A 23,110-nucleotide genomic window follows, 5' to 3' on the forward strand; every position below is an offset into this window, starting at 1 on the left:
TTCGAGTAGTTGGTGTTATTACAAAGCAAAAGGTTTTACTAGACCCTTTTTAAATCACTAATAAAGTGAAATGGGGTTGTAAACTCTTCACAATTGCTGTGTCTCATGCTCATTAAACTAGTTAAACTCAAAGCTTGAATATAAAAGTTGTGTTCACTCAGTTTTCAGGTTATCACTGTATATCTATACATATTTTATCGTAAGCAAATTAAAACAATATTAAATTCGTCTTTTAAACCGAGTGTATTTCAAAGAAAAAAATCTCAAAGGCATGTTTGATGGGTAAAATAGGCTCTGCTCTGTCGTATTCTTCATTCCAAACTTAAGCGCGTAAAGAAGATTACTCATTTATTTTGAAATGACATTAATAGTTTGTTATTATTAAGGGTTAAGATTTTAAGAATCAAAAAAATTGTTTAGATTTCACGGAGAAGGTGTGATGACCATGTTCTCAAATCCTACTATACGTTCAAACATGAACATGAATAGCAACATAAACATGAACACTAGCATGAACATGAACATGGATATTGATACAAATGATCTGGAATCGGATTCTTATACATCCTTGGAGTACACAAATTTAGGTAAAAACCAGTTATTTTGGACCAACCAGCGAATCATCCCAAAAAATAACACCAATGATCTAAATGATACAGAGGGACCCAAAAACTGGTGAATAAGAAGACGACTGTTAGACCCAAGTTATGGTTCTAAACAGTCCAATGATCATGAAAAGCACAGTAATCGTGAAGTGCAGTGTATTTAGACACATTTTACTTGATAAATCGATTTCAAAGCTAATGCATGGGAAGAGAGTTCCAAAGTTCCAAACCGTGATTTGGCCTGATGAGATTTATTAAAATGAAAACGATAAAAATAAAACTATAGATTTTATTTTACACATTTTCAAACTTTCTGAATTATGATTTTTTAGAGGATGATCTTGGCTCCGAACAACCGTCTGACCCTACCTCCGACCCTACCTCCCCTGCCTCCGGCGGACCTGAACCTATCAGGGCTAGGGATTCCATTATACCCGTAGGTAACAACCAACTCTACTTTATTTATTTGAAAAAAAAACCATTTTACTTTCCGTAATTAACTTTATGTCTTTCTACAGTCTACATATTTTAGAACTAATCTATATAATAAAGCTATATATGTTAGCTATAGATGGCCAAACGGCTGAACCAAATTGGCTGAAAAGTTTTGAGGGAATTCATGGGTAAAGTTTTCGACATTTTATTTTTCAAAAATCTAAATTTTTTAAATCAAACATTTCTTTTTAAATTCGATTTTTTAAAATCCACGGGCAACGCCGGGCACTTGAGTTAGGAAACACTAAATCTCTGGATTGACAAATTTTTCAAAAACTTATTGCATAATCAGAAATGACAAAAATTATACGATTTCAATTTAAGGTAGTTCTAGTAAGAAAAGAAAGCAGTACAATCTGTTTCTATTCGTCTGAGGCTTTCCAAAAAGTTCTAGTATGTTCAAATCCAAAAAGTAAAAGTGGGTTTAAACTTGTTAAGTTTGATATAACAAAATAGGTATTCAAGCAGTATGCAGATTCAGAATCATTTTTTAAATTATGGCAAAACCAGCAGGCACAGGGGTTAAATTTGCGTATTGAAAAAAATTCAAAAATGAAACATCTGTTTGCTTTAATGAACACGAATGGTTCTCATTTTAAACGTATATATCTATATATTATATATTTTAAAGGATCACTGAGCAGAGACCTTTTATGTGGGATATCAGGAACAACTGAACTATCAGGAGTTAAGAACCTGACACTAAGGATCAGGTAATATATCAGGAACAACTGAACTATCAGGAGCTAAGAACCTGACACTAAGGATCAGGTAATATATCAGGAACAACTGAACTATCAGAAGCTAAGAACCTGACACTAAGGATCAGGTAATGAGCTAAGAACCTGACACTAAGGATCAGGTAATATATCAGGAACAACTGAACTATCAGGAGTTATGAATCTGACACTAAGGATCAGGTATATATCAGAAACTGAACTATCAGGAGCTAAGAACAGGTATAAATCAGGAACTGAACTATCAGGAGTTAAGAACCTGACACTAAGGATAAGGTAATATATCAGGAACTAACCTATCAGAAGTTATGAATCTGACATTAAGGATTAGGTAATATATCAGGAACTGAACTATCAAGAGTTATGAACCTGGCACTCAGGATCAGGTATTATATCAGGAACTGAATATCAGGAGCTAAGAACCTGACACTAAGGATCAGGTAATATATCAGGAACTGAACTTTCATGAGCTAGGAACTTGACACTAAGGATTAGGTAATATATCAGGAACTGAACTATCAGGAGTTAAGAACCTGACACTAAGGATCAGGTAATATATCAGAAACTGAACTATCAGGAGCTAAGAACCTGACACTAATGATCAGGTAATATATCAGGAACTGAACTATCAGGAGCATTTAACCTGACACTAAGGATCAGGTAATATATCAGGAACAACTGAACTATTAGGAGTTAAGAACCTGACACTAAGGATTAGGTAAACAAGACAAATATGTATATATATCGTATATATATATGTTGCCTATTGCCGGCCAAACGGCTGGACCGATTGGGCTGAAATTTTTTGTGGACACTCATGGGTGGATGGGGGGTGTTGTTTGCTAAAAAATCGATTTTTTTTCTCAAAATTTTTTTCTTCCACGGGCAACGCCGGGCCTTTCAGAAACTAATAGTTATGAAAGCTATTATTTACCAATAAATATTTGACGTTATTACCTTAGTGATAAATGATATAAATGATTTTATGATATATATATATATATATTTATTTATTTATATACAATATATGAAAAGAATTCTTCTGCATAATACCAACATCTTAAACATTTAAAAATGAATAAATAAAACTGTTTCTTGAAAGCAGAGGAAGTCTGCAAGTTTAACCACGAAACTAGAAGTATTTTTCCAACTTATTTTCAGTTTGTTTGTCTAGTATTTATAAAACAAGGTAGACTTATTTGAACATTAAGGGAATATATAAAGTTTTCTGTAAAATTCCTAAAAATAAATGATTCAAAATTCACCAAACGAGTCTTTGCCACAAACATAAGTTTTTGTATCCCTATATCCTTGCAACCTAATGATGGAAACGTATAATATTTCAAACTTTGAATAATTAATCTAACAGGGTTCATAGTTTGAAATATATGTCCACGACATTGAGTTCCAGAGATATAGGGAATTGAAAATCAGAGTTTGTGACAAAGACTCAATTCCTTTCTAGCTTTTATTCGTCAATAGTAGAAGTAAAAAAATGACTAGGCTACAATGAAGCTTAGCGTCTCTTTTCTAATAAAATATTTAGCTTTATGATGTATAGCTTTTTAGGCCAACACGTTTGCATCCCGTAATACTTTAAGTTTCGCAGAATTTTTCTTTAAATTGGAGGATTTCCAAAAAGAAATATGTTAATAGTCAATTTTTTCAATTTCGACCTGCCATAACTTTTTAGGGGGTCATTTAAGTTTACTTAAAAAAGTTGGGCCTATTCCATTCAGTCGTTTTGGCGTTTAGAGGATGAAAAAAACCTACGTATAGATATGTTTAGATGATCCGTAAATAAAATTTTTATCATAAATTTTTATTTCAATTTTGTCATTTGCAATGCCTTTACGTTTGAGAAAAATGAGAAACTTTTAATTAGATTCCCCGGCCCCCGGGGATTTAGATGTCTTGCTTCTAGATCAGACAGCTTATACTTTCGAACCCATTATCGCCTTTCGTAGATTTGCGGAATTTTTTATGTCCAAATATGTGTTTTAAATATCAACCCCAGATGAGGAGTAATATGTTAATTACTTCTTTTAACTTAAGGTAGAAACAAGAAGCCGTTCAAGTTTTAGAATGTATATGTCCACAAATAAAGTACTGTTGGGTTGGCAAAGTAAAACGAAAGCCCAAGCCTTTACGACGTTTTAAAAGTCGAAGCTGTCTAAAAATTTGATTAATAAATTTCAGGGTTGTCTAGATTTCAGATGAAGAGAGATCGAAGGTTACAGTCGGGTCTCTAATTAGCTTTGCTTGAGCCTATCCGGTAAACTGTTGAAGGAAAAGATTTCTGAGTTAAAACCACAGACTACACAGACTGCTCATACACTCTACCTGGATAGGCTGAGCAGGCCTGTAGTCTCCCGGCACGCCATGCTACGGTTCCATGTAATGTTTTTTGACTGACATCTGACGGCCCCTTGTTGAATTCAACTTTTACAACTTTTAAAGAAATACTCCAATTTTAAACATAAAACCTAACCTTTATGAATATTGTCTATTTTTAAAGATTTTGCATTTCCTATTCAAAGGATCCTTGAATATCCCTGAATACAGATGTTTGCTGATTGGTCGTGTACAGTACTTGTACACAAAAGTACATGCTGTGGAAAATATCGCATATTATAGGCGTTAATCGATCTCTGTAATTCTCTTATCTCTGGTTAAAACTATTCAAAAGTGTGGCATATTGCAGAAATATATTCCATATTTCATGTCATATTTGTATTTAATCACTCCACGTGAATGTTTAGATGTATTGGGAACAACGAGAGTTTTAGGATTCTTCCAAGATCTTTCCCTTTTCTCTCTTCATTGTACTTGGATAATTCTGTTTTCTACAGTCTGAGGTAAATATTTTCATTTCTTTTATTTCTTTCCTTAATATCATTGAAAAATTATAATTTCTACAGTTTATGGTACATTTTTTTTTTAATTATTGTTCTTGGATAATTCTTCATAAAGGAATCGAGTCTTTGCCACAAGCCTTGACTTTCTAATCCCTATCTGTGCAAACCAATGTCGGAGTCCTTAGAAATTTCGAAATGTGATAGATCAACTAATCTATAAAGTTTCAAATTTCAAAGGTTTACGCCATTAGGTATAGGGATTAGCAAATATGAGTTTGCGGCAAAGACTCGATTCCTTTAATATTCTTGTAATAACTACCTCATTTATTTGTCAAATAACGGCTCAACTATATATTATCATCATTTTATAAGTAAAATGATAACGGTAAAAAAATTTTGTAAAAAGTTTATACAAGTAGTCTTTTAGGATTATATTCCCTACTTTAGTTTAAAATATAATGGTTTCATTGTGTCAGTGATCCTTTCTGATGATTAAATTGTGTCAGCGGTCCTTTCCGTTGGTTTCATTGTGTCAGTGATCCTTTCTGATGATTATATTATGTCACCGGTCATTTCCGTTGGTTTCATTGTGTCAGCGATCCTTTCCGTTGGTTTAATTATGTCAGCGATCCTTTTCGTTTCTTTCTTTGTGTCAGCGATCCGTTTGTTTAATAGTGACAGCGATCATCTCTTGGTTTTATTTACTCCAACTTCCTTGGCTTCCGTTCTTTTCTTGGTTCATCCTTTCCAGCATTTCCTGGGACTTTAAACACATACTTTTATCATTGGAATATCGAAAATGTTTGTAAATCTTTTTAAATAGTCTTTTAACCGTATTATATTAATTATCTACCTGGCGAAGCTGTTCACAATGTCTAAACAGTTAAATATATGTAAGTAAAAAAATGGATGTAAGAAGTTTTCAATTGAAATTATTTGGATTGTTTCAAGTGAAAAAAGGTATATGGATTTTCGTAGAAGCCTAAATCAACGTTTATCCACTATATTCTTTATACTTTAGTGAAAAATTAGAATATCTTATTATCTAGATATCTTATTTGATAACGTTTATCCACTATATTCTTTATATTTTAGTGAAAAAATAGAATATCTTATTGTCTAGATATCTTATTTGATAACGTTTATCCACTATATTCTTTATACTTTAGTGAAAAAATAGAATATCTTATTATCTAGATATCTTATTTGATAACGTCAGTAAAATTATTATTTTATATGATTTAAAAACTAAAATTTTACCTTTCTATTTCTGTTGTTTTATTTTGGGCGTCTGTAGTTAATCTGAAAACATCATTCATATTTAGAAGAAGATTCAGAAAATCTGATATAATTGTTTAAACATTTTAAACAATAAAATCCAGACTAAGTCTTAACCCCAATTTTTTTAACAAAGTAGAACTGACCAATTTTAGTTACGGTTTACAATACATTTAGTTTATTAAAGTTTATTTATTTTATGGGATTTAAACTTTTGTTCTTTGAAAAATCTTCAGAAACCCCAAAATAAACCCTTGGTAAAAGCAACTTTTCAAATTGTCTTTTTTAAACTTATTTTAAAAACTCCTTGATTTTTTTTGTAAGACTATACTCACTTCAATTCATCTTTTAGTTGTCTGTACAACACCTGAATAAAAACTTGAATAAATTGCTGCTTCAGAGTAACCGGAATGATTTATCAATTTATTGAAGACTTATAAATAATCTTTGACATTAGAAATAGTTTGCGGCGTTCATTTGGCAACCTATTTTTAGCGAGATCTCTTATGAGCAAAAATCACAAAATAGCCCTAGTCCTAGCATGTCTAAAAAGTGGTCTGCCTTTTAGGTGCTTTTTATCTGAGCTATGAATGATTTTAATCAGATTTAGACAATTTTATGGTTTTATTTAATAAATTGAAATATGAAATAAAATCCTTGATATATCTGGTATATCTAAAAGCATAAAAAAGGCAAAGATATTTGATGAGAGGGAGGAGAGGGAGGAGAGGGAGGAAAGGGAGCAGGGGGGGGCGGTAGGGAGTGAGTACTTGGGAGCAGGAAGGAAAATTAGATTAAGTTTATTTGATTTAATTTTACCTTCATTTCAATTGCTTCTGTACTTGATATTTTACCTAAATAATATATATGTATGATGATTTTTTATTTTAAAATAATACTTTATCCTGAGCTGAAAACTTTAGAATGAGATATCCTAAATCCCGGTTACTTAATCTGAGTATCCAATGGACACACTTTTGATTTTCTTATTAAACCGTTCTTTCTTTTTACAGTAGAGAAAAATCAAAAACCGGTTCTTCTAAATTAGAGAGTTCCTCCCATTTCTGTATATGATCTTAAATCGCACGCAAAATTTCAAAGGAGTTGAGTTTTTGCCACAATCTCTGATTTTCTAATCTCTATATCTTTGTGACCCAATGTCGTAGACCTTAGACATTTCAAACTATTAATACGTATAGATAAAATAATCTAAGTTTGAAAAATCAAAGATTTGCACCATCAGATTCCAAAGATATTGGAATCAGAAGATTTTAATTTGTGGCAAAAACTCAATTCCTTTATCGGCTTCATATACGCGACTCTGATTGGTTGAATTTTATACACTTTTCAGGATAAAAGTTCAAGATTAGGTTAGTCTCGATATTTTGAAAAAGAGAGGATGACGCATAAATCTCTATATCCACCATTTCTAAAGTTGTCAGCTCTGAGTGTCCAGAAATGTGTTCCGTTAATATTTGAAATGTCTGCTTGTTCCTTGGTTTGTATTTTCTGTCCATTAAAAGAGTACACGACTAAACCCGTAAAAATTAAAAGTGTCACTCTCCAAAAAGTTTAAATTTTTCTATTTTTGAGAAGTCTAAAAAATGCGGGAAAATATTTCTTTATTTTAAAACGTACAAAAAAACAAAGGTTTTCAGACAAATCATAAAAAAAATTAAAGAGTATTGCCAGAAAGAGGGGCCATTAAATCCTTATGAAGAATATTTTACCTTGAATGATCCAGGAATCAATCCTATCGTTTAATTGAGAATCCGTCATATTGACAAGTTCCTGCAAAATTATCTGTTCAGTGTTCATCTCAATATATTAAAGGGAGTGGTCAGACATTTCTTTTTGGTTCTTGTACTTCTTTCCATTTACAAAATATCTATTGCTCAAAAATAAAACTTTAAACTTTGGATAAAAAATATAAAAGCAAAGAGATAAGATGTAAAAAATATAAAAGCAAAGAGATAAGATATAAAAAACGTAAAAGCAAAGAGATAAGATATAAAAAATGTAAAAGCAAAGAGATAAGAAATAAAAAATATAAAAGCAAAGAGATAAGATATAAAAGATATAAAAGCAAAGAGATAAGATATAAAAAAATAATAAAAGCAAAGAGATAAGATATAAAAATATAAAAGCAAAGAGATAATATATAAAAAATATAAAAGCAAAGAGATAAGATATAAAAAATGAAAAAGCAAAGAGATAAGACATAAAAAATGTAAAAGGAAAGAGATAAGATATAAACAACTAAGCTTGCCTGATTTGAAATATCGCTCATCGCTCAACCTTTTCCACAAAAGATCTAAATTGGAAAAAAATACAATTTTTTTTGTTGGGGGGGGGGGGCTGATATTAGAGAACGAATAACTGAGGGACATAAAGCCATCGTAAAGGTAAAATTCTAATGAGAGGCACAAGTATTACTTTTATAGTCAATTTTTTTATGTGCCAATGAAAAACTAGTTTCCTTTTGATTAGATTTACAAGTATATTTATAGTAGAATCTTAATTAAAAATTAAATTTTGTAAAAAAAAATGTTTAAATTGGTTTATTATCGGTCTCAAATTGTTAACTGTCAAAGCATGTTAACATTGATTTTATCTATCTACAGTGATATCCATAAAACTATGGAAACGGAAGACGACATTAAATTAATCTTATGTTTAATTGATGTTCTTATAAAGCAAACAGTTCTGCCAGTAGGTTGAAAATCAAATAAATTAGTTCTGACTTTGTGAAAACATTTGCTGTGGTTCGTGTTTATTGGACTAGCGTCAAACATTATAGTTTCGGTCTGATAGTCGTCTTCAATTTATTAAATCGACCACGGCAAAAATATGTCGATTAGTTTTTAAAGCAGCATTACTTAATACTTATAGATAATTTAACAGGGAAGGAAAAAAAATATTTTTAAGTTTTTAGTTTTACATTATCTTAACTACGTTCAATATGGACAATTTTTAATGTCTATTGTTGATTAACTAACTTAAAAAATTCATATTTTATTATTGAGAACGTGGAATGAATTGAGTACAGCTGATCATATATTCTCTACGCCGCGTCCAGTTTTCCAGGAATCCTACGGAACGTCTTCCGCCACAATATTAAAATATTCGTACTAACCTATATAGACTAAGTCTGTGCAAAGTGTGCCGAATGAGTGCAAAATTATTTACAATCCTTAATTGTGCATATGCAAATTTTATTCCTTGGGTAAATATGCCTCACTTTGTGCAAATTCATGTGTTTTGAATCAACCCATCATCTTCATCATTTGTTTTTATCATTTTAGGATTTTTTTATAAATTAAGATTCAAATTTCAAAGATGTAACCTGATACACAGACTAGACGGGTTTAATTGATTTAATATGTATTTGTTACATTTCGGGATCCAAATAATTTTATTAACAGATAAATAGATACATAGATAGATAGAAAGATAGATAGATAGATATTATACATTTGAAAAAAAATACAAAAATTAGATCAGAAAATTAGGGTTTCGATTTTCCACAATAGTAGTCATATTTATAGAATATCCAGACTCAAAGCCAAACATTTTTCGTCTTACGAGTTTCCTTTTTGGGGTCTTTTACATAGGAGTATGTCTTAATCATAGAAATAACAAGTAAACCCATATGAAATCATATTTCTAAGCAAAAATATTGCCTTACAACTTTTATGAAAACTATTCCAAAAATGGGTTTTATAACTCTGTCCTGTGATTTGGGCTCCCCAAATTTTCCATTCTTATATCTTAACAAACTTAGATTTTTTAATCATCAGAATTCATAGTTTGAATTCTAAGGTCTACGACATTGGGTTGCAAATATTTAGATTCTTGAAAAAAACTAAATTCCTTTCTAATACTTTTCCTTTTTCAGGGTAGTAGGGGAGGAAATATCCACACTCAAAATTCTCTCAGGTTTGGATTTTATTCCTAGTATTTTATTTATGATATGATTATTGTTATTAATACGTATAATTTTTATCCTAATTATTGTCATTATCATTATTTAAATTTTCAATATGATCAATTTCATAATGTAGCAAACCCCCTCCCAGCTGTCACCATGTTGAATATCCGAAAGGTTAACCCAACAAAGGGTTAACCTTTCGGATAGGGTAGTTTTTCAAATCACACAACAATAAAAGAACAAAATAGTTGAACATTTCTGTTAAAAGTATAATAGGAAATATGTTACAAAGTTACGGTAAACAATGAATTAAATTAGCGGGGTAGATATACTGCTAGGTTTCCTGACATCTTCTTGCATCCTGGGCTTGAAAGACGTCTAGACCCACAGGATCGGGTTTCCTCTGAAGTGTGTGCAGATCTTTGTTTATCCCATACTAGGAGCTCACCTGGTTCTGCAGTTTCTTTTCCAGAGATTGACTGCCTCTCAGATCGTCCGTCATAACATCATGGGGAGTTGGATTTGGAATTTCTCCATCCTCTTTTGAAAGGGCCAGTCCCCAACTTATTTGTATTCTATAGCCAAAATCTACGCACTGGAGATTTCAACTCCCGCCCTTCTCTGTTATCCTAGCTAGCTAGTTCAGTGTTTAATGAGCTGCAAAGAGCTGTGCGGATAGTGCGAGGTAGGCGGGGCAGGCAGTGAGGTTGGGGAAGAGTTAGAGATCTACTGGCCATTAGATTAAGGGGTAAGGTTAGGGGAGGGGTTCAATTTCAAATACAATATTATCATTTACAATATGATTAATATTATACTATCATTTTTAATGTGATTTATGTCATATTACCATTACTATTAATATCCTTATCATCATTATTATAACTATCATATTGTTTCGCTACTTAGCGAATTCCCTAAAGACCTAATGAAACTTATAAGTACCGAGTGGTATTTCTCTGGATAGGATTGTAAGACTTCCTTCTCTCAACGCTCTCCATAACAAAAGGATGATAATAAGGTTCCGAACGTTTATTTCTCTGAGTCTTCAATCTAAATAATCTTTTATAAGCCTACAGAAAAAGCATTGAGTGACAAATCATACAAATACAGCAATAAATCCACTCAGGCATTAAAAAACTGTGGCAAGGAACCCATACATTACATTATACGATATCAACCATAACCAAACATAAATAATCAAGATTCATATAAATATAAGCATAATTACCGCAGTGGTCCTAGAATCTCACACGGTTTTAATAATCGACGATCTTTACATGAAATACAAATATATACTAAGGTAGAATCTGCTCGCTTCCACGCAGAAAACTTGCGCATGCGTAGTCGGACTGTAAACAGCTTCTAAAACTAGTTCTTTACAATACGTTCTGTACAGATCCTCAGGGAGAACTCAGAGATTCGCAGGGGTATCACATAGACTTTATGAACGCAGCATGGCTCGCGTAACACATATTTGCATTGTTTTATTTTTTATTATTATAATTATCACTATCATCATTGTTATCATTATGATTTTTATAAAGTATCAGTTACAAAATAATATGTATTTTCAGTATGTGGGTGCAGTCTAATATCTTTACATGGAATTGACCTTCTCCCTAATATTAGGTGAAAACATAATAAAATTTTCTTGTATCGGACAACACATGAGTTTCGTGCAAATAATTATTGGCACGAAAAAAAAACATTTTCGTCAATGCACGGATTTTGTATCACCATGGCAACCATTTCATTGAATAGTTCTTTGATTTAGCTGTAAAAATGTTATCTTAAAAGAAGCAGGCAATCAAATCTTGCGCAAGACCAGATCTAACAGATCTAACAGATCTAACAGATCTAACAAGATAACAAGAGGTTAATTTTTTGCTTCCTTAGACTTGGACAAGGGGAAACATGTTTTTGTACTAAACATTCTAAGAATAAAGGAGTTGAGTTTTTGTCACAAACTCTGATTTTCTAATCTCTATATCTTTGTAACCCAATGTCGTAGACCTTAGATATTTCAAACTATTAATACGTATAGATAAAATAATCTAAGTTTGAAATATCAAAGGTTTGCACTATAAGGTTGAAAAGATATTGGAATCAGAAGATTTTAGTTTGTGGCAAAAACTCAATTCCTTTGTTCAAACATCCAAAAAGGCAGAGATATATATTTAAATAAGATCAGAGTTTCTAGTGAAAAGGGTAAATTGTTTGACGATAATTTCGCATTCTTTCTTATTTTTCCTCTTTTTTTGCATTTCGTTCGTTCGCGAAAAAACGCAAAATATTACGGGGTAAAATGTGAAAGTATTGCGAAAAAATGCGAAAAAGAAATTATTAATTATGATCAAATCAAATCAAATCAAGTTTAAATCTGAAAGGGAACCCAATGTGGAACCCCAATGAGCTCTTAGAAGAGAAAATTCAAAAAGTTTTTTCACAATCTATTAATGCAACTATGGTTTTCGCGAAATTTCGCATAGTTTTTCATTTTTTCGCTCCATTCATTTTCCCGAAAAAATGCGAAATTTCGCGAAAAACGAATGAAACGTTATGCATTTATTGATGAGTAAAAATGTGTTAAGAGAACTGTATGCTTCCTACAACCAAATAGAAGATGTTCTAGAACTTACTGACCTTACAAAAATTTCAATCATAGATCTAGAAAGGTAATTTTAATTGAGTTCGAATTTAATAAATAAAATAATAGGTTTCAATTGAGCGCTGGCTTAAATCTGGAAACATTAATTATAATTTTAAGTGGAACCAACCATATTTGAGCCGCGTCTCAAATTTATGCTGCGGCTCAAATTCTTTAAATTCGGCCTCAGCAAAAAGTATTCTTTTCATATCATTCATGGGTTTTATCCAAATGTTAATCTATGTTTAACATTGTTTTTTTTACTATAATAGAAAGATAAAGCTTATATTTACAGTAATAAATGATAACTTTTTTGTTTAAAAATGCTCTAACTTTATTTTTGTTTCATATTTCATTCTGAAAGTCGTTCAATCTCTACTGGAATTTGAAACCAATGATTGCACAACGAATTTGATATTACAATTTCATGTTAGAGGGATTATTTAGCTAAGAGAGAGAATGCTTGAAACGTTTTTATCATTTTGCTGAAATATCTGAACATTCCCTTTAATTTTGTTTATTTGTTTAGTAACCAGATTTCAAGTTTTGACAGTGTTAGCTTCCTTTACCTCTGTTCCACACTCAATACACTCACACTTAGGGGCAATCCAATATCAGCTGTTAGTGATTACAGGTAGTTTCAATATCAGCTGTTAGTGATTACAGGTAGTTTCAATATCAGCTGTTAGTGTTTACAGGTAGATTCAATAGTGATTACAGGTAGTTTCAATATCAGCTGTTAGTGTTTACAGGTAGATTCAATATCAGCTGTTAGTGATTACAGGTAGTTTCAATATCAGCTGTAAGTGATTACAGGTAGATTCAATATCAGCTGTAAGTGATTAGAGGTATTTTCAATATCAGCTGTAAGTGATTACAGGTAGTTTCAAGATCAGCTGTAAGTGATTACAGGTAGTTTTAATATCAGCTGTAAGTGATTACAGGTAGTTTCAATATCAGCTGTAAGTGATTACAGGTAGTTTCAATATCAACTGTTAGTGATTACAGGTAGATTCAATATCAGCTGTATTTGCAAATCCTCCCTAGGAAATGCCTAGCTATATGTGTCGGGTTGCTTCCAATCTTTAAAACTCTCTTCAAGTGATGCAAACATTCCTTCCAATAATGTACAATACATGACACATTTCTTTACAGAGAACGAATGAGAAGATATATCCCGCGGCTGAAAAAGCTTGATCCAACTCCGAGAAAATTCAGGTAAATTATTTAAAGTTTGAACAAGTTAGGACAGGTCTGAAGACGTGTTTGAATATTCTAGAGTGCTTGAGGATGATTGCAAGGATGTAAAGGATGACCGAGCTTCTCCTGATAATGATTTGGGAAATTTTCAGATCAAAATCACCGAAGGTTTATACATTACAGTGGGACCCATAAGAATTTAAAGTAGGAAGACGACATTTAAACAATCTTTTGATAAATAAATGTTATAGTTTTACCAATAGCATGAAGAACAAATCAAAAATTAGGCTAAATATAGAAACTTGAGTCCAACACTCGTCTTCCTATTTCATCATTTTATTTGTCCCACTGTATAAAAAAGTTCTAAAACCACCAATAAAACACGATAAAATAATTTAGTTTAAGTTAAAATTAATAAAAAATAAGTTTTTTTAATTGATTGATTAATGTTAAATTCTACTCCAGGAGATATGGTAGATATAGATATGGAAGCTAATGACTCTACAACAAACAAAATACAGGTAAAAACATAACAAAAATATACATAAAATACAATAATTATAAAGAAAATGCAGGTAAAATATAGCAAAAATATACATAAAATACAATAATTATAAAGAAAATACAGGTAAAATATAGCAAAAATATACACAAAATACAATAATTATAAAGAAAATACATGTAAAATATAGCAAAAATATACATAAAATAAAATAATTATAAAGAAAATACAGGTAAAAACATAACAAAAATATACATAAAATACAATAATTATAAAGAAAATAGAGGTAAAAACATAACAAAAATATACATAAATACAATAATTATAAAGAAAATACAGGTAAAAAAAATACAAAAATATACATAAAATACAATAATTTAAACAAAATGCAGGTAAAAACATAACAAAAATATACATAAAATACAATAATTATAAAGAAAATACAGGTAAAATATAGCAAAAATATACACAAAATACAATAATTATAAAGAAAATACCGGTAAAATATAGCAAAAATATACATAAAATACAATAATTATAAAGAAAATACAGGTAAAAACATAACAAACATATACATAAAATACAATAATTATAAAGAAAATACAGGTAAAATATAGCAAAAATATAAATAAAATATAATAATTATAAAGAAAATACAGGTAAAAACATAACAAACATATACATAAAGTACAATAATTATAAAGAAAATACAGGTAAAAACATAACAAAAATATACATAAAATACAAGAATTATAGAAAAATATAGGTAAAATATAGCAAAATACCGTAATTATGAAGAAAAAAAAATTAAAATTAAAGAAAATAAAAGAAATAAAAATTAAAAAATTAAAAAAATCTAAAAATGCAAGAAATCGAAGTAACTAAAGTCTAATTGCCTGTAGAAACCCTAACCGTAATGTTTAAATGAACCTCCATTTACAATTCACCAGGGTACCGACCTTCAAACCTCTATCTAAGGAACTCCTTGATCAGACAAAAGTTTAAAGGGTGCAATTGAATTGGACATGTTAGTCTAGACTCTAGAGTGCCACTTGAAATTACGTTGACAGTCCCTTTAATATTCAGATTGCTAGTGAGGCAGCAGTAAATTACGTTGACAGTCCCTTTAATATTCAGATTGCTAGTGAGGCAGCAGTAAATTACGCTGACAGTCCCTTTAATATTCAGATTGCTAGTGAGGCAGCAGTAAATTACGCTGACAGTCCCTTTAATATTCAGATTGCTAGTGAGGCAGCAGTAAAGAGGTTTGTAGATGATGATATAGAAGAAGGGGCTCATGAGAGTATTTTTATTGAGATCGAACAGAATAACTTCATACAAAGGTAATGCCACCCCCTTCCTCCCCCCCCCCCCCCCCCCCCCCCCCCCCCGCGGAACTAAATTCAATTTTCAATTGTAAAGTCACATAATATTGTAATAGGGATTGTGGATGAAGTTTAAAATGTACTACAGAAAAGATCATGATGTAAATAGAAATCTTCTTCTAAGTGTGTTTGAGATACAACACTTTCTGAAAGTCTGTTTCTCTGAAAAAATCTTAAATCTAGGATTATTTTTCAAAAATTGAAAATCGGATTGTAAACAATTAATGAACAATTGCTTTAATTGCAGGATTACAATTAAAGGATTAGAATTTATACTGTCTGTTTCCCTATACTCCCTGCAACTGTAAACTTCTTTGCCAAATCATAAAAGGGAGAGTTCGCGCGAAAAATAAAAGGGGGTATAGGCTTACGGCGAAAAATATGATCGCTACTAATCATACAAATTCAGAAAGTTGCAACAATCAACTCGGATCGTAAAAAAATCAATTTAATTCCAAACAAATCATTAAGATAGTACAACCAATAATCGTCGATATTTTTTTGACGCCTTCGTTTACAGCTGATATTTCTGAATATTTTTTTTTTCATGATCTGATAGTTACTTTTGAAATCATTTATTCCTGTTTCAAGGATTTTTGATAATAAAGACAACATTTTAATATTTTCCAGGAATGTTCGAAAATATCAACTATATACGAATGCGTCGAAAAATAATCGCTGACAATTGTTTGTAATATCTGAATGATTTGTTTGAAATTGATTGATTATTTTACGACCCAAGTCGAATTTTGCAACTTTCTGAATTTGCATGGACGCTACGTTCTTCAGTATGAGTGTTATTTAACCATTTTCTCCTTATAGACGCTACAGATAGAAGTAATTAGTAGCGATCAAAAGCACTTATTTTTGTAAGCTTATACCCCCTTTCATTTCTCACAAACAATCCCTTTAACAGCCTTACTAAGGAAAAAAGTACAAAACAATCGGTAAAATCTTTTTTTTCTTTTTTGTTTTTAAAAGACTATTGGTTTTTATTTTTCTGAATAATACAATTTGGTTATTTCACCAAAACATTGTCCATCTCTAGTACTGGTTCCCTTCTAAAACCTCTATTACTGGTTCCTTCCTAAAATTTCTAGTTCTGGTTCCGTCCTAAAATCTCTAGTACTGGTTTCATACTAAAATCTCTAGTACTGGTTCCCTCCTAAAATCTCTAGTACTGGTTCTCTCTTAAAATCTCTAGTACTGGTTCCGTCCTAAAATCTCTAGTACTGGTTCCGTCCTAAAATTTTTAGTACTGGTTCCTTCCTAAAATCTCTAGTACTGGTTCCGTCCTAAAATCTCTAGTACTGGTTCCGTCCTAAAATTTTATTACTGGTTCCGTCCAAAAATCTCTAGTACTGGTTCCTTCCTAAAATCTCTAGTTCTGGTATCGTCCTAAAATCTCTAGTACTGGTTCCGTCCTAAAATCTCTAGTACTGGTTCCTTCCTAAAATAATAGTTCTGGTTCCGTCCTAAAATCTCTAGTATTGGTTCCCTCTTAAAATCTCTAGTACTGGTTCCTTCCTAAAATCTCTAGTACTGGTTTGCATCTTAATGTTGTAGACCTTAGATATTTCAAACTATAAATTCTGTTAGATCAAATAGTTTCAATTTGAAATATTAAAGGTTTACACCTTCACGTTGCAAAGATATAGGGATTAGACCATTTGAGTCAATTCCTTTAGACTGCTAAGTTCTTCATTACATTTTTAAAACTGTTTTATTTGATGTTCTCCACCCAAAAACTCGGATTGGAACTGTGTCAAATTTGGGACCAATGACGTCATACACAATTCTTAAAAATATCATATTGCCACTTATTGCATATATTGACTTACTTACATGTATTGTATAGTACAATACAATGTGCACGTACCACAAATGAGCAAAACAATGTATGTTCTTGTAACAAACAAATTAAAATCTAATCAGTGGTTGAAGTCTGCAAACTTTTTACTTGATGATTGATTAATGTAGGCTTTCTTTATATTCCAAGGGTATACTTAATACTTAGCTATACTCATTTAAAGGGAATATTAAGTTATTTGCGAAGGATAATGTTCATTAAAATGTAAAGTGTGTTTATAGAATTTAACAAATTGTGTAGCTTGTTCAATCTAATTTTGCAATCAAACTTTCTTTCAATTTTAGCAAATTACTCACGTTAAACGTGATTTTACAAAAAATGAAATTAAAGTCCTAGTATAGTACAGAATTTCCCAATAAACATGGGAATTCAGTGACGAATTCGATATCGTCTTTGTTATGAATTAGCATTGTAATACCTAATTTTAAAGGCCATAATATTATTATGTCTGCTAGAGTTTATTTTATGATGTGTCTTTAATGTCTCTGCAAGATAAATAGTGACGACGGACAAGTTTACTGCGTTTGTATACTGTAATTTTCTTGTTTTACTAAGCACACCCTTATGCAGTCAAAACATAAACAAACAAATATGAACATAGCAGACGAAATTCTTACGGATTACAGCTTTCTCAGAAGGTATCCCTATACTAAATCAAAGAATTATTTAAAAAGACGATATCGAATTCGTCACTGAATTCCCATGTTTATTGGGACGCCCTGTAATTGCAAAATAATTTTTTACTGTTTCACAGTAATTGAAAACTAGAAATTCGAAAGTTAAACTTGTGATAAATCTTTTTACAAAATAAAAAATTATATTTTTTGTATAATTTACTTTACTAATTTTGGTTAGTTTGAGTACCCCTGTCTAGTGATGTGCCTGAGATGGTTCGGTTTGAGTACCCCTGTCTAGTAATGTGCCTGAGATGTTTCGGTTTGGCTTGTTTTTTCCCTATATTATCTTTCAAGGTCATAATTTGGTAATGTAAGAAGAGCAAATATTTTCCAAAAAATTGTATCATAAACTTTTCTTTTCATTACACTATGAGTTATGACGACTTTTGACCAATACAAAATGTGAAAAAAAAACTAACCACACAGGAAACCCAGGAATTATAGTTCCGATGGCGAAGATGTTGGGTAAATAATTCTGAACTTTTAATGTCCGACATCGGCATGCCTAAGACTTTAAATGTTTGCAAAGCAAAAACGATCCAAAAATGACGAAAAAACGAGCGTGTTGCAACGCTCGTTTTTCCGTATAATTTTGACACAGTTTTATGTCAATTTCTCGATACAGGAACATCAGATAGATGTCTTATATGTATCGTTCAACTCCTGAGATTCTCAGGTTTCAGCCTATACCCCCTTTCATTTTTCCTTTACAGTCCCTTTAAACATAAAGGATCAAAGAATCCAAAACCATTATACTATCTGAATATTATATAACTGTGAGTACCCCTGTATAAACCATCTGAATATTTAGAGCAGAAACAGATCAATCCTCAGGACAGTTTTCAAACTCATTCCAGAACTCAGGTCAATTGTGTAAATTTGTTAAAGAATGAATAATTTTAAAGGAACTGAGGCCAAATTTGAAGAATTTGAGACGCAGATCAAATATGCTTGGTTCCAATTAAACCTGCAATCAATGATTTAAGATTTAAGCCGGCGCTTAATTGAAACCGGTTTTTGGCGGATTTGAGACGCGGCTTAAATTCATTAAATTCGGACTCTGTAAACATAATTTTGAGTGATCCTCCAGTAGAAGAGAATCATGATATTTCACTCTCGGCTAAAATCCACTCTTTCTTCAGTCAGTGTACAAATACAGATCACTGCATTTTACAACGAAAGCTTAGTTTAGAGTGCATTGATTACCATAGTACTCTTATACTATATGGTCTCTTTTCTATGAAAGGATTATCTAAAAATTACTTTTATAGATCAGATTGTAATTAAAAATGTAAAAGTATTTCTAAATAAATATTTTTAAGTAGAATCTTTGGATGAAGCCTTGAAAGAGCACGGTTTCAGCTCTATAAGTGCAACAGAAGGAGATGAATATCAGACAGAAGATCAGACAGAAGATCAGACAGAAGATCAGACAGAATATCAGACAGAAAATCAGACAGAAGATCAGACAGAAGATCAGACTGAAGAGAAAAAAGAGGAAACATTCAATAAGAAAAAGTTCTGCTGTGAAAAACACTATAAGCTATTTGAGCAGGCCTCCAGAAGTATAAGGTACTATTATAAGAGCGCTTCGCGACCATTTATCAAGCGAGTGGAAACTAGTTTGCGGCAATCTTTTGAAATTTCGACCAGCCATAAACCTTCTCAATGGTTGCCCGATCAGTTTTGCCGTTTGGACATTAATTGGATACAAACAAACAGACAGACACGACAAATATATATATATAGGTAGATTAAAGGGTCTGCAGACTCTAACTTCAAGTGACCCGCCATTTATAGAGTGGCATGTTCGATCTACAACGGTACCCTTAAATACTTTATCTGATCAAGCATAAATTACATATCCATGTTCATAATTTTAAAAACTGGTGATTTTCAATTGTGGTTTCTCTACTGAAGTAACTTACGAAATCTTCTGCAGGAAAACAATTTAGAAATTATCAGAACCATACACGTTTTTCAAGCTGCTAAAACCACTTTATCTCCCACATTGTTGATCAGATAGAGGGTTCAAGGGTACCATTGTTAATTGGGCAAGCCCCTCTTTAAATGAAGGGCCACTTGAAATTATGAAGACAGAGTTCCTTAAACTGTTGTTTTCTCTTTCTTTTCTACTGATTTCATGAGATCTTTTTCTCTTTCTTTTCTACTGATTTCATGAGATCTTTTTCTCTTTCTTTTCTACTGATTTCATGAAATCTTTTTCTCTTTCTTTTCTGCTGATTTCATGAGATCTTTTTTAGATTCTGTGCTCTTGAGACGACCATATTAACTTGTGAGAAGGAGAAAGCAAATCAGATAAAACTTGAGAAAATAGAAACTGAAGAAAGAGATAGAAAACTCTGGGCTAAAGAGGTAATTATAATTAAAATAAATTCACGTTCATTGGAAATATAAATGTTGCTTTTAGAAAAATCAGGATGAAAGAAAAGATATAAAAGCAGATCTTGAAGAAGTTCTTGAGAAACCTAAACCAGAAAAAGTAGAAGCTAAACATTGGAAACCAGGGAAGCTTCTAGAAAGAAGGAATACACTGGAACCTGCAAAACTAAAGGTGATTTTATCATTCATGTTGAATCAGGTCATGATGAGATATATGCCTGGGCCGGGGATGAGATCAATATTCAATAATGATAATATTAAGAAGCTACTGATCAATACTGATATTATAAAGGAGAAACTGATCAATACTGATATTATAAAGGAGAAACTGGGCAATACTGTTATTATAAAGAAGAAACTGATCAATAATCAATCAATGATCTGATAATATTAAGGAGTTACTGATCAGTACTGATTATATTAAGGAGTTACTGATCAATACTGATTATATCATGGAGTTACTGATCAATACTGATTATATTAAGGAGTTACTGATTAATACTGATAATATTATGGAGTTACAGATCAGTACTGATACATAATATTAAGGAGTTACTGAGCAATTCTGATAATATTATATTTAGAAGCTACTGAGCAATTCTGATTATATTAAGGAGCTGCTGATCAATACTGATAATATCAAGGAACTATTGATCAAAACTGATAATATTAAGGAGTTATTGTTCAATACTGATAATATTGAGGAGCTATTGATCAATAATGATAAGTTTAAGGAGCCAATGTTTAATGCTGATGATATTTAGGAGTTACTGATCCAAGGGGATGAATCTGAAATAGAAGAAATTACTGCTCAGTGTACCCTACCTGAGTTTCGGCCTACCAGGAACACAGAGCTCAAGACAGCTTTCACCAAGGACAGTATTCCAGTAGATACAGATGGGGAGGAGGAAGAGATATTTACCTCATTCAGTACAGAGACATACTCGGATATAAGGTTGGAGCTCTATTTACACTTTTTCTTTACTTTTAGAACGATAGTTTATTTTGGTTTAGATCTCGACCTAGCTCCTCTGGAAGTCTGTTTAAGCATGGGAAAGGAAGACCTTCTTCAGGTTTAGTGAGACCTTCATCTTCCTCATCCTCGGGGCGTCCTTCTTCCTCAAGCAGTCAGGTTCAATCTCCATCTATCTTTGATAAAACCAACTTTTGTATTTTTTCTTAAATGTTGGCTTTAGTCAAAGTCTACTTTGTCGCTTTCCATTCGTAATCGTAGATATATATTTTAAATTTTTAGGCTTCATACAGCCAACAGTCTTCAGTATCAGACGCTGATTCAGGAGTAGAAATATATTCTCCAGGTATATTTCTAACCTATAAATAGAAATATATTCTCCAGGTATATTTCCAACCTATAAATAGGAGACATTGTTAACACCAGTTCCCAAATACATAAGGTGTGATGTTAAAGAGGTGTAAAGGGGTAGAATTGCGCAATTTCCCGCAATATCAAATTCTGAAAGCATTGATAGACTCCAACTGAACGTATAAATCTAGTTGAATAAGTGTTTAAATATAGCAATATAATAATATTTTGCCTCAAATATCATTTTCCTTTTAAAGAATTTCAATCATGGCTATTTGAACTTCTATCCCTTGCACACATGTCAAAAGTAACAAAATCTTTTCAAATCTTTTGAAAGGAACTGAGTTTTTGCCACAGACTTTAATTTTCTAATCCCTATATCTTTGCACCCCAACGTAATAGACCTTTGATATTTTTAAAAGATGAATTCTAGATCACATAATCAAACTTTGGAATATCAAGGGTTTACATGACAAGGTCGCAAAGATAAAGGGATTAGTAAAATCTTAGTTTGTGGTAAAAACTCAGTTCTTTGATTTTTAAGACCAAATTATTTCACACCCAGACGCTTTTTAACGTGACACTGGACTAAAATATAGACAAATATTATTTATTTTCCAGGATTAAGAAAGTCATCTATTAATCTACCGAACATTAGGAAAACTCAAAGAACAGAGGTGAAACAATTCTTCTTTTCTCTTAAATATTAAAAAAAAATATTTATCATTATTTTTTAAATATTTAATATTTTAGGATAAAACTCAGGGAGAAGTACAACTAGAGGAACTCATTTAGATAATGTTATAATCTTATTACTATAGTTGAAGACAGATAATGTTTTAATCTTATTGCTAGTTGAATACAGATAATGTTTTAATCTTATTACTAGTTGAATACAGATAATGTTTTAATCTTATTGCTAGTTGAATACAGATAATGTTTTAATCTTATTACTAGTTGAATACAGATATTGTTTTAATCTTATTAGTATAGTTGAAGACAGATAATGTTTTAACCTTATTACTAGTTAAATACAGATAATGTTTTAATCTTATTACTAGTTAAATACAGATAATGTTTTTATCTTATTACTATATTTGAAGACAGATAATGTTTTAATCTTATTACTAGTTGAATACAGATAGTGTTTTAATCTTATTACTATAGTTGAAGACAGATAATGTTTTAACCTTATTAC

The 23,110-nt window shown here is 31.3% G+C and overlaps 1 protein-coding gene across 1 annotated transcript; it reads left to right on the forward strand.

Annotated features, from left to right (window-relative positions):
* The first annotated feature begins 424 nt into the window (after positions 1-424).
* Positions 425-22,874, forward strand: LOC111705790 (uncharacterized). The gene is made up of 21 exons (XM_023478455.1): positions 425-587; positions 938-1,045; positions 1,732-1,813; positions 4,600-4,695; positions 9,872-9,912; positions 11,479-11,533; positions 12,496-12,579; positions 13,081-13,185; positions 13,707-13,769; positions 13,831-13,919; positions 14,217-14,272; positions 15,493-15,596; positions 18,997-19,049; positions 19,508-19,757; positions 20,450-20,561; positions 20,617-20,760; positions 21,353-21,543; positions 21,603-21,720; positions 21,844-21,907; positions 22,534-22,589; positions 22,666-22,874. The coding sequence occupies exons 1-21, from the start codon at positions 440-442 to the stop codon at positions 22,705-22,707; spliced, it is 2,061 nt and encodes a 686-aa protein (XP_023334223.1). The 5' UTR covers positions 425-439; the 3' UTR covers positions 22,708-22,874.
* Positions 22,875-23,110: the final 236 nt, after the last annotated feature.

Source organism: Eurytemora carolleeae, unplaced genomic scaffold (assembly GCF_000591075.1).
Source record: "Eurytemora carolleeae unplaced genomic scaffold, Eaff_2.0 scaffold190, whole genome shotgun sequence".
In the NCBI taxonomy this organism is placed as follows: domain Eukaryota; kingdom Metazoa; phylum Arthropoda; class Copepoda; order Calanoida; family Temoridae; genus Eurytemora; species Eurytemora carolleeae.